Here is a 12,820-nt window from a genome sequence, read left to right as displayed (position 1 = left end):
TTGCTTAGTGTAAGCTGTTCTCTCTTTCCTTCTCCCTCCCTCCTTCCCTCCCATCACTGCCGTTCAGTTGCTTAGTTCGTTTTCATCAATGTCCAATGGAGCTGATGGGCTCCTCTGTTGTATATTTTCCTGTTTTCCTCTGATTCTGTATCCTCCTCCCAGTTCCCCTCAGATGTGCTCATGCACACATGCACGCGCACACATGCGCACACACGCGCGCACGCACACACACACACATACCATATATGTGGTTGAGAACATGGAGTCATTTAAAAGTGAAATGACAAATTGAGTGGAGGTCCTTTGTTTCTCAAGTCCTGTTACTTTGTCACATCTCCTTGTATTTCGGATTTAACATCCTCATATCAGGGAGACCATGTTCTGTTTGTCTCTCTGCTCTTGGCTTACCTCGTTCAAAATGAATTTTTCTAGTTCTATCCATTTCCCTGCAAATGCCATTAATTTGTCCTTTCTAATGGCTGCATAATATTCCATTGTATATAGGTACTACAATTTTTGGATCCTTTGGGGCATATGGATTGATTCCACATGTTAGCTATTGTGAACAGTGCTGCAATGAACATGGAGGTGCATATGTCCTTGTATCCTGGTTCCTGGTGCTCAGGGTAGATGTCAAATGGCCTTATTTTAACCTGACTACCTCTACAGGAATTCTATTTCCAAATAAAGTCACATTCTGGGAACTAAGGCTTCAAAATATGAGTATATATTTTACACAAAAGACTAGGTTGTAATGAAAGGAAATCCAGCCTTTAGCAAATGTTTATTAGATACATAGCTGCTACAGACATTAGTTGAATGCCATCATCCATCCATTCATTTGCCCCTGGTGCCATGTCTGACACATAGTAGGTACTCAATAAATATTTACAGAGAGAGTAAGTAAATCATTCCATGGTCTCTAAGGCTACTGTTTACTTCCTGGGTAAATCTGAGCAAGTTACCTCATGTCAATGAGCCTTAAAGTCCATCAAAGTGAGTTAAATCATAGGCCTATCTATGTGACATAAGGTTCACCATACAAACTGTTTTAAAGCCTGAGATTCTGTGTTTTTTTTTTTTTTTTTTGGCCAGTCCTGGGGCTTGAACTCAGGGCCTGAGCACTGTCCTTGAGTTGCTTTTGCTCTTGAGCCACAGTGCCACTTCTGGCTTTTCTGTTTATGTAGTGCTGAGGAACCTAACCCAAGGCTTCATGATGTGAGGCAAGCACTCTACCACTAAGCCATCCCCCCAGCCCAGATTCAGTGTTTTTTAAAAAGCATATTAAGCCAGACATCAGTGGCTCACATCCTAGCTACTCAGGAGGCTGAGATCTGAGGATAGCAGTTCAAAGCCAGCCCAGGCAGGAAAGTCTGTGAGACTCTTATCTTCAATTAACCAGCAGAAAGCCAGAAGTGGTGTTGTAGCTTAAGTGGTAGAGCGCTTGCCTCGAGTATGAAGAGCTGAGGGACAGCGCCCAGGCCCAGAGTTCAAGCCCCACAACTGAAAAAAAAAAATTAAACATTCTGGTATTAGATAGTGGTGATATTGTACACTATTAATATGCTTTTTTTGTTGTTGTTGCTTTTGTTGGTTGTGGGGCTTGAACTCTGGGCCTGGGTACTATTCCTCAGCTCTTCAGCTCAAGGCTAATACTCTACCACTTGAGCCACAGCACCACTTCAGACTTTTTCTATTTATATGGTGCTGAGGAATCAAACCTAGGGTCTCATGCATGCAAGGCAAGCACTCTACCACTGAGCCACCTTCCCAGCGAATTCCAGAATATTTTTGTCATTTCCTTGCCCCCCCCCAGAACTCTGTACCCATTAAACAGACACTCTGCAATCTTCACTGGCCACCACTAATTCATTTTGTTTATGTGGGTCTGCCTATTTAAGGCCATTTCCTATAAATTAAACTATTCACTATATAGCTTTTTATGCTTGGCTTCTTTACCTTAGCATAATGTCTTCAAGATTCATCCTTTTAATAGCCGAATAATATTCTACTGGGTGGATATGCCACATTCCATTCATCAATTGGTGGACTTAGGGGCTTTTATTTTGGTATTGTTCTATTATGAACAAGGTTGCTGTGCACCTTCGTGTACAAGTTTTTTCGAACACAGCTTTGCAGTTCATGGGTATATAGTAGGAGAGTAATACTTTTTTGGGGTGTGTGTGTAATTGCCAAATTGTTTTCTGCAGTTTCTGCACTATTTTACCTCCCAACCAGCCAGATGTGAGAGTTCTAATTTTTCCACATTCCCTCCCACACTGGTTACTTTCAGATTCTGTCATCCTACCGAGTGCATTGTGGTATGCCCTGGGTCTGTCTTTCAGATTCTGTCATCCTACTGTGCGCACTGTGGTATGCCCTGGGGTCCCACTTGCATTTCGTTAATGATTAATGATGCAGGTGCTTGCTTGGCTTTTTGAGGAAGGTGCTAGCTCCATTTGACAACGTGGCAAATTCAATGCAAGGAGTCTGTGGGGCTGTACCTGGGTCTTGGGTGTGAAAGTCTCCGAATCACTGCAGATCCCCATTAACCGCGTGGTCTGTGCCGTAGGAGACCTGGTGGTGGGTGCCTTTAGCTTACCGAATCCTTTCCCAGCTCCTGCAGTCAGGTTTTCCTCCGCGCCACTTGAGGCAGTATTACAGGAAACATCTCCCATCCTCTCTAGGAACGCGGAACTCTAAGATCAGTCTCTCCAGAGCGAGGTTTGCCCCGCCCCTTCAGTCATTGTCGCCGGAAGTGCCGGGCTCTTTTCGTTTGCCCCGCCCCTGTCCCGGAAGTACTTTCTTGGGAAGATGGCGGCCGTGTCGGTGTATGAGGCACCGGTTGGAGGCTTCTCTTTTGATAACTGCCGCAGGTACGGCCGTGCCGGGTTCGGCTTCGGGGCGGGCGCGGGGATGTGGGGTCCGGTGTCGGGGCTGGGTTGCAGCTTGGGCTTACAAGCGAGCGGAGGGGTGGGTGACCTGTCCCGGCCCGTGTGACTCAGGGGGATCCGGGCCTGCGCGCGGCTCCGTGGTCGGGCCGGCCGCTCGCGTTCCCGGCGCTCCGGGGCTGCCGGCTCCGGCTCCGGCTCCGTCCCGGCTCCTCGTGAGGCTCCTCGTGGAAGTGGTGGGAGGATTCGGTGCTGGGAGAGAGCAGAGGCTAGCTTTCCTTTCCAGAGCTCCCGCCTAAGCGTTCCCGGTGCCCGGACGGCACCGCGTGGTCTTGGCTTTCAACCCTTGATTTTTTTCGATCTTGCTCTCAGGAATGCCATCTTGGAAGCTGATTTTGCAAAGAAGGGGTTCAAGCTTCCCAAAGCCCGGAAAACTGGCACTACCATCGCGGGAGTGGTCTATAAGGTAAGCCGCCGGGACGGGCCAGAACACAGTTAACCGAACTCACAACTCGAGCCCGGCTGTTTGGGTCGCTTTTCCCTCAACTGGGTCTGGAAGGAAGGAAGGACAGGTTTTGTGCACTTTGAAGTTAATGTTCTTAACTCACTCGCGGGATTTTGGACTGGAAGGCAGTGTGTTTTTTCTTGTTACTTTAGGAAGCCAAATGATCTGTGGGAGAGGACAAAATTGGGGTTGTGTATCTATAGCCATTTGATACTTTTTATACTGTTTTCAATTTGGGAGCTCAGTTTTATTTACATTGCTATACCTTTTCCATCCATCCGATGGAAAGAGCTCCTGCCTTTCATTGTGGTAAGACAGGCAAAAGGGATAAGGATAAGGATTGTTACACATAAAGAGTGACACATTTAAAAATCAAATAGAAGTTGGGCTCTGATGGCTCATGCTGTCAGTGATCCTAGTCGAGAGGCTGATGACCTAAGGATCCTGGTTTGAAACCAGCCCTGACAGCCCTGAATGTCTGTGAGACTTCCAGTTAACCAGCAAAAACTGGAAGTGGAGCTGTGGCTCAAGTGGTAGAGCACCAGCTTTGGAAAAAATAAAGGTAAGAGACAGTTCCTGGGCCTTGAGTTCAAGCCCTAGTACTGGCCCATGTGTATGCATGCACACACACACATGAAAAAAATGATATTGATAAGCGATTATTTTAATGGAAAGATTTTTGAGTCTTAGTCTATCATTCCCTCTCTCCCATTGCTTCTATAATTTGTAAAGAATTTTTTGAATCTTTCAGCCTCAAAATTTAGTTTATTAAGGAACTTTTTATTTTTGCTGTGCTAGGGACTGAAGGAAGCCTTTTCTTGATTCTCAAAGTATAGGATAATGTTTTTGGTAGGAGTGTAGCTGGAGTATGGGACTGTGGAAACAAGATGCATCCAACATTGTTTTGTCTAAAGAGGAATGGAGAACTTTGTGTGTGTGTGTGTGTATGTATGTCTGTATGTATATGTGTATATTTGATTTTAACTTTTTTTTAATAGGATGGTATAGTTCTTGGAGCAGATACAAGAGCAACTGAAGGGATGGTTGTTGCCGACAAGAACTGTTCAAAAATTCACTTCATATCTCCTAATATTTAGTAAGTATCGATTAGTTCAGATACCTTTCAAATTCAAGACTTAAATGTCAGGGTTAAAATTGAACTTAATATCATCCTCACGCACCTGTCACCTAAGGCAGTTATCTTCAAGTCCTTTCGTTGCTTCAGCTCTTGTCTTCTGCACACTTCTTCATGCTATTTCCTCCTCTCCTTTGCTTTGCTAAAGACCTTTGGGTCCTTTCTCTGCTGGACTATTGTGCTCTGTCTCCTGTTATTTTCCCATTCTATTGCTTATTTTTCTGCCATATTGGGCTTTGAAGAATAGATCCAATTATATCCCTTTCTTTTAAAAAAATAATATTTTAAGGCTTTCTACAGTATCAGAAAAAGGTTACTTTCCAGGGTTTTTTTAGCTGCCATTACCCCATATTACAGTTATAATATAGAGTTGCATCTGTATGGCCCCTCTTTCACTCATGTCTGTTCTGCAGCCCTCTGAGCTATTTCACTTTTGCTTAGGCTAACTTCTGCTTCCAAACACCTTTTCACCCTCTTTGCTTGTGGAGTGTTTGAATTCTTTTCTTTTTTTTTTGTCGGCCATGGGGCTTGAACTCTGGGCCTGGGCGCTGTCCCTCAGCTCTTCAGCTCAAGGCAAGCGGTCTACCACTTGAGCCACAGTGCCACTTCTGGTTTTCTGGTGGTTTATTGTAGATAAGAGTCTCATGGGCTTTTCCTGCCTGGTCTGGCTTTGAACTGCTACCCTCAGATCTCAGCTTCCTGAGTAGCTAGAATTATAGATGTGAGCCACCAGCGCCCGGCGGAGTGTTTGTATTCTTCCAACCGTTTTTTATGAAAACTTTTTATGTTTCTTAATGAAACAACTTAGCATTTTATGTTTCTGCTTTTACTTTGTATTATATGATGTAATATATTACAAGTTGGTCTATTTATGTCTTCGTGACTCAGTTCTGAAATTAAGAACCAAGATTGGGTGATATTTTCTGTATTCCTAGTACTTAGTGCAGTGACTGGTACCTGGTATAAATGCTTGGTAGATGCAGACTTGTTAGACTAACCTTGCTTTTTTACACAACTTGGATATATTTGTAGTGTTAGTAAAACATGTACTCTCTTGGGCACAGAACCAAATAATATAAAATGTTCCATTGGGTCATAGAGAATGTGTGTGTGTGTGTGTGTGTGTGTGTGTGTTTTCTCAATTTATGCTAAAGATTGGCTAAACAGCAGTTGTATTGCAAACTTACTCAAAAGATTTCAGTGTATGTGAACTTTGTGCTATACAGCATTTCTAAGAATTCCACTTCCATTTAGGTCCTGGTAATTGAATGTCCCTAACTTCTTCTTCATATTTTTTAGTTGTTGTGGTGCTGGGACGGCTGCAGACACAGACATGACAACCCAGCTCATTTCTTCCAACTTGGAGCTGCACTCCCTGTCCACTGGCCGCCTTCCCAGAGTCGCCACGGCCAATCGGATGTTGAAGCAGATGCTTTTCAGGTAAGCTTCCAGGTCAGGGGTTTCTGCAGCATCTTTTTCTCATAGATTTTTTTTTCTCTTAAAATTTCAGCAAGAAGCTTAGTATGCTTACTTTTTTCCTCTGGCTATGCTAAGACCTATGTATATGTAATCATCATTCTAGCACAGGAAAATTAGTGATAATAAGTACATTCTCCATTTACAGTGTGAGTAGAATTTGTTGAAACACACCTATTGAGGTTTTTGAGGATATTCATGGGTTTTAATTTTAAATACAAAGCTCCCTCTGGTGGCTAATGTGTAATGTTACATATGAAACAATTTTCAAACTTTTAAATTGTTGCAGATGAAACAGTATTTCAAGATTTCCTACAGTGTTGTCTAAAAGATTTAACAAAATAACTTATCCAGATATTTTAGGTTTTTTTAAAGAATGTTTTGAGTGATCCTAGCTGCTCAAGGTTGAGATCTGAACATCATGGTTTGAAGCCAGCCTAGGCAGAAAAGTCCCCATGAGACTCTTATCTCCAGTTAACCACCAGAAAACGGGTGCAATGGTTCAAAGTTTTAGCCTTAGCCGGGCACCAGTGGCTCACGCCTGTAATCCTGCTACTCAGGAGGCTGAGATCTGAGGGTCATGGTTCAAAGCCAGCCCGGGCAGGAAAGTCCATGAGACTCTTACCGCCAATAAACCACTAGAAAACCAGAAGTGGTGCTGTAGCTCAAGTGGTAGAGTGCTCGCCTTGAGCTGAAGAGCTCAAGGACAGTGCCCAAGCCCAGAGTTCAAGCCCCATGACCAACAACAACAACAAAAAAAGTTTTAGCTTTGAGCCAAAGAGCTCAGGGTCAATGCATCAGTGCCCAGACCCCCGATGACCACCACCAACAAAAAAGTATGTTTGAGTATTCTGAAGGTTTTTTTTTCTTCAATGTTTGTATCATTTTTAGTTTAGTATACTTTGCAAAAGTTTTGAGGGGAACACTTACAAATATAAACCAAGATAGTATTGCCTTTCATGTGCTGTGACATTTTTGTTGAGGTACATGAAGAGGGTCAGCTTGGCATAAGGGAAAGAACCTTGGTTCAAGATTCCGCATAGCACTTCAGCTGTGTGACTTAGGCTGGTTGCCTCCTTTGTTAGCCACAGTTTCTTGGTGAAGAAATGAAGATAGCAGTTTCTGCCTTGACCTTTGAGGGGAAAAGGATAAAGAAGCAAGTGCTTATTATAGGGCCTGAAAGCCTTTGGGATGTATTTTTCAGACCTTGTAGACTATACCTGTGTTCTTGTGTTTATGTGTTAGTAGGAGTGGCATACCATTGGATGGGTTGTTTTCTAACTCACTCTCCTTGTTCATATAGTACTGAATTGTGCTGCATGCTGTTCTTGGTAAACAAGCTGCATCAGTGAGCCCATGGAGTTCTAGATACCCTGAACATCCTAAACTCAAAGAAACTTGTGTGGTACCTTGTTATAGGGAAGGGCTTAGAGTTGTAATCACTTTTTTGGAGGGATCTGATCCTTCTGAATGGCTAAAGAACCATTTGTCAATATTATGATATTGTGGGATTTCTTTTTTCTTTTTTTTCTCTTTTTTCTGTTTGGTAATACTAAGGGTTGAACTCAGGTCCTCACACTTGCTAGGAGACACTCTTAATCCTGGAGCCATGCCTCCAGCCCCAATGTCGTAATTTTTGGTGCTATTGTAGCTTTCCATTTTATGGTTTATTATCATTTAGCTAGTTCTTGAACATTAATGATACTGTCCAATTTAGATATTTGCGGCATTGCAAGGGATTCTGTGAGTCCTTTAGAGCATTGAACCTTTGTGTTCTGTGTAATTGACTCCTTGGGCTGTGTTACTAAAAATTTTCTTGGTTCAAAAATAAAATGTGATAAACACATTTCTGTGTGATCCTCAGATCTCAGCTTCCTGAGCAGGGAGAGGATTACAGGTATGAGCCACAAGTGCATTTTTGCTGGTTAATTGGAAATGGAGTCTTGAAGTTTTCTGCCTGGCTTGGCTTTGAGCTCAGCCTCCTAGGTAGCGAGGATTACAGGCTTGAGCCACTGGCACTTGGCTTCTCTCAAAACAATAACCCCTTATGGAAGAAGTGTAAGAAAACTGTTGTCTGACTGCAGTAGCTGTTGGTAAAGTTACAGTGCTGTCTTGTAGACTCATGTATTATGCCTACTCTGGTCACCAGGTATCAAGGTTACATCGGTGCAGCATTAGTTCTAGGGGGAGTAGATGTTACTGGACCTCATCTCTACAGCATCTATCCTCATGGATCAACAGATAAATTGCCTTATGTCACCATGGGTGAGTGTTTCCTTATGTTTCGGATTTTTCTTATTTATCAATGAGATCTGGAAGGATTGGTCTCTTTCCTGTTACAGGAGGCAGTGCAATACAGTGCTGCTTTGATTCTTTCAGCAATGGTTCATTCAGTGCCTTCTGCGATTATACCCAGAAACAGCAGTGAACAGAGGATTCAGCCTGTGAAGAGCTTTAATGGGTATAGATAGAGTGGCAATAAATAACTGTAAAATTTCATTTATAAATGTTAGAAAGTGTTAAATGCTAGTAGGAAAGATAGTAGTATAGGTGGTATAGTACTATAATCATGTAAGATAATGCCTTGGGGAATATGGGGCTAGTGGCTCAGGTGCTAGCTACTCAGGCTGACAGCTGGAGGATCACAGGAGGAAGCTAGCATGAGCAGAAAAGTGTGATAGATTCATCTGCCAAGTCACTCGCCAAAAAAGTCACAATGCTAGTGGCATGGCTCAAGTGGCAGATTGCAAGATACTATCTTCAGGAAAGAGTCAAGTGTATAGGGGAACTCTCTTGAGTTTTTTTCTTTTTTTTTTTCTTTTTGCCAGTCCTGGGGCTTGAACTTAGGGCCTGGGCACTGTCCCTAAGCTTCTTTTGCGCAAGGCTAGCAATCTACCACTTGAGCTGTAGTGCCACTTCCAGCCTTTTCTGTTTATATGGTACTGAGGAATCGAACCTAGGGCTTCGTGGATGCTAGGCAAGCACTCTACCACTAAGCCCCATTCCCAGCCCTCTGAGTTATTTCTTATGTCTATATGTGAATTCACAATGATTTACACCCAAAAAAAGTTAAGAAAACTCATTAAGAATAAGGGGAGTTGGAGTGGTGGGCACGCAGGGGGTGGAGGCAGATCACTGAGTTAGGAGGATCTGGTGGGCCTCGGGTTAAAGGTGAGATTTAAGTGGAATAGATCCCTAAGTCTTATCTGGAGATGCGTGGCACACGTGCCATTGATTGAGATTAAGTCTTGTGAGCTTTTCTGGCTGGCCTTGAATCTCACATTTCCTGATCTGATTCACAAGTAACTTGTTGGATTACTTGAGCCTTTTTTTCCGTTTTTTTCTTTCTTTCTTTTTTTTGGTCAGTCGTGGGGCTTGAACTCTGGGCTTGGGCGCTGTCCTTGCGCTCTTCAGCTCAAGGTGAGCGCTTTACTGCTTGAGCCACAGCGCCACTTCCAGTTTTCTAGTGGTTTATTGGAGATATGAGTCTCATGGACTTTCCTGCCCGGGCTGGCTTTGAACCATGATCCTCAGATCTCAGCCTCCTGAGTAGGTAGGATTGTAGGTGTGAGCCACCGGTGCCCGGCTTCCTTTTCTTTCTTGACCACTTGGATGCTGAGTGGTCTTTCTTGACCACTTCCTGTGTGATTTTTACTTGAGCCTTGATTTCCTACTTGTAAAATACAATCAACAGCCATACACTAGGTGGTAACAGGTTAGCGACTGCCTGTTCTGATGCTGGCTGGTAAACAGAAAGTAGTGAGTCTTTTCAGATCAGCCTCAACTGCTAATACTACTGGGGTATGAGCTGAGGGCCTTGCTTGGTAAGCATTCTACCACTTGAGCCATGTCCCATCACCGCCCCCCCCCCCCTTTTTTGTATGTGTATTAATAGCAGGGCTTGAACTCTGAACCTCCTGCTTTTGCTCAGCTTTTTCACTCACAGCTGATGTTCTACCATTGAGGCATGCCTCCATTTCCAGCTTTTTTCTGGTTAAGAGTCTCTTGGATTTGTCTTCCTGGGCTGGTTCTGAATCACAATCCTCAGATCTCAGTCTGAGTATTTAGGATTATAGGGGTGAACCACTAGTGCCTCACCCCTCACCCCTTTTTGCTTTTTAATTTATTTTTCAGGGAGGATTTAATTGCTTTTGTCAGAGACCAGCCTTGGCCCAAGATCCTTTTACCTCTACCTCCTGTGTAATCAAGATTACAGGAATGTGCCACCATCTCTGGCTTGATTTTTCTGAGATTGAGTCTGCTACCTTTTTGCTGGCTAGTTTTTTTTTTTGTCATGGAGTTTTTAACTCTGGGCCTGGGCTCTGTCTTGAGGTTCTTCAGCTCAAGGCCAGCCCTCTACCACTTTTCCTGTTTATGTGGTACTGAGGAATCGAACCCAGGGCCTCATGCATGCGAGGCAAGCACTCTGCCACCAAGCTACCTTCCCAGCCTGCGGGCTAGTTTTAAACTGCTATCCTTCCATTTCTACTTACTGTATGTCTGGGAATCTACCATCCTTTTGTACTTCATACCTTGCTTGTTTTTGTGATAGGATCATGCTAACTCTTGCTCAGGATATCCTTAACCATAATCCTCCTCCTGTCTCAGCTTCCCATTTACAGTTAGCTACCATCACACCTGGCCTTATTTATTTATATTTTTGTATGTATTTATTTTTGGTGTCAGTTCCGAGGCTTGTACTCAGCTCTCATGTGCTGCCCCTGAGCTTTTTGTGCTTAGAGCCAGCACTCTACCACTTGAGCCATCTCTCTACTTTCGGCTTTTTTTGGATTGTTTTAGTGGGGATGAGAGTCTCATGAACTTTCTTGCCCGGGTTGGCTTTGAGTTGTGATCCTCAGATCTTAGCCTTTTGAGTAGCTAGAATTACATGTGTGAGCCACCAGCTCTTGGCTTTAAATTTTTTTTAAAGTGATAGAATTGTATTTTAGATCTTGGATTATATTTCAAGATTTTCACATTTTAATATTTATGTGTTTTTTTGTTTTGTTTTGTTTTTGTCAGCTGTGGGACTTGAACTCTGGGCCTGGGCACTGTCCCTCAGCTCTTTGGCTCAAGGCTAGCGTTCTACCACTTGAGCCACAGTGCTACCGGTTTCTGGGTTTATTGGAGATAAGAGTCTCACAGACTTTCCTGCCCAGGCTGGCTTTGAATTGTGATCCTCAGCCTCCTGAGTAGCTAGGATTACAGGCGTGAGCCACCGACACCCAGCTTTTAATATTTATTTTAAAGTTGAGTCAAATTTATAGGTCTAGAAATTGGAACCGTTTGTGCAGCTGGTGTTTTTCCAGCTGTTGTTTACCACTTAACACTTTCTATGTTGTGACTTGGCTCTGCTGGTAGAAGGACTGCTGCCTTGGATAGTTGGAAATGGCCATTTTGAGACTTTTTGATGTTGTGTGATCTAGCCTTGTATAAGGTTGTCTCCAACAGGTGTTCCCTGCATGTTGGGGAGAATGGTTTTACCTTTAGATACCTTATGGACTGATCTTTGTAATTATTATTATTATTATTTTTTGGGTCCAGTCGTGGGGCCTGAACTCTGGGTCTGGGCGCTGTCCCTCAGCTCTTCAGCTCAAGGCTAGCGCTCTACCACTTGAGCCACAGTGCCACTTGCGGCTTTTTTCTTTTTGCTTATGTGGTGCTGAGGAATCGAACCCAGGGCTTCAGGCATGCAAGGCAAGCGCTCTACCACTGAGCCACCTTCCCAGCCCCCTTTGTAATTATTTAAAAATGACAATAACAGTATTATTTTAGAATTGCTCTGAATTGCTGTATTCAGATGTATTTTTATTTCCATTAAGGTATTGGTTTTATTTCTCCTCATATAACACTTTTAAAAGGTGGTAAAGATAAAATAACCTTTTTTATTTAGTAGCTTCATTATTTTTCATTTGAAAAATTTCAGACTTGTAGTAAAGCAACAGCATATTAGGAGCAGTATATACTCTTCACTCAGGTTCATAAGTTAATATTTCACTACATTAGTTCTATCTCACGTGCATTATTGTTAATATTCTTGCTGTTATTATTTTGTGCTCATACGGAGTCTTAACCTCAGGCTTTGAACTTTTGTGTGGCTTTCTGGCTTATAGCTGGCATTATCCCACTTGAGCCATGCTTCCATTTTGGCATTTTTTTTCTGGTTAATTATAGAGTCTCACAGACTTTACTGCTGGGCTGGCATTGACCCATTATACTCCAGGTTGCAGCCTTATGTGTAGCTAGGAACACAGACATGAGCCATCAATATACACAAGATTTGTACTATGTGATATGTCATGCTTCATCATTCACATCATTGTTTGTGTGCTAGAACAATTTAAGTACCAGACTCCATTATAATACTCTACCTCTAAACCCTTCAAGATGTTTTCTTCCCTAACCTTGACAAAGTCATTTCCTTCAGGAAATTTAACATAGTTATAAGGCAGTTTCTTTTCCTTTTTTTTTTTTCTCCCCAGGTGTAGGACTTGAACTCTGGGCCTGGACACTGTCCCTCAGCTCTCTAGCTCAAGGGCAGCACTCTACCACTTGAGCCACAGCCTCATTTCCAGTTTTCTGGTGTTTTATTGGAGTTAAGAGTCTCACAGACTTTCTTAACAGGGCTGGCTTTGAACCACAATCTTCAGATCTCAGCCCCCTGAATAGCTAGGATTATAGGCATGAGCCATCAGTGCCCAGCTCTTTTCTTCTCTCTCTCTCTCTCTCTCTCTCTCTTCTCTCTCTCTCTCTCTCTCTCTCTCTCTCTCTCTCTCTCTCCTTTCTTCCTTCCTTCCTTCTGCTTTTTCTTTC

At 43.1% G+C, this 12,820-nt stretch overlaps 1 protein-coding gene across 1 annotated transcript in view; it reads left to right on the top strand.

Annotated features, from left to right (window-relative positions):
* Nucleotides 1-2,768: 2,768 nt before the first annotated feature.
* Nucleotides 2,769-12,820, top strand: part of Psmb7 (proteasome 20S subunit beta 7) — a 56,272-nt gene continuing 46,220 nt past the window's right edge. The window contains exons 1-5 of the mRNA XM_042678708.1: nucleotides 2,769-2,876; nucleotides 3,264-3,357; nucleotides 4,395-4,492; nucleotides 5,831-5,971; nucleotides 8,157-8,272. Of these exons, the coding sequence (XP_042534642.1) occupies nucleotides 2,815-2,876; nucleotides 3,264-3,357; nucleotides 4,395-4,492; nucleotides 5,831-5,971; nucleotides 8,157-8,272 (511 nt within the window). The 5' untranslated portion in view covers nucleotides 2,769-2,814. The remainder of the gene's footprint in view (nucleotides 2,877-3,263; nucleotides 3,358-4,394; nucleotides 4,493-5,830; nucleotides 5,972-8,156; nucleotides 8,273-12,820) is intronic.

Source organism: Dipodomys spectabilis, unplaced genomic scaffold (assembly GCF_019054845.1).
Source record: "Dipodomys spectabilis isolate Male_0828 unplaced genomic scaffold, ASM1905484v1 ptg000046l, whole genome shotgun sequence".
Classification (NCBI taxonomy): Eukaryota; Metazoa; Chordata; class Mammalia; order Rodentia; family Heteromyidae; genus Dipodomys; species Dipodomys spectabilis.
This window is presented reverse-complemented; position numbering and strand designations above follow the sequence as displayed.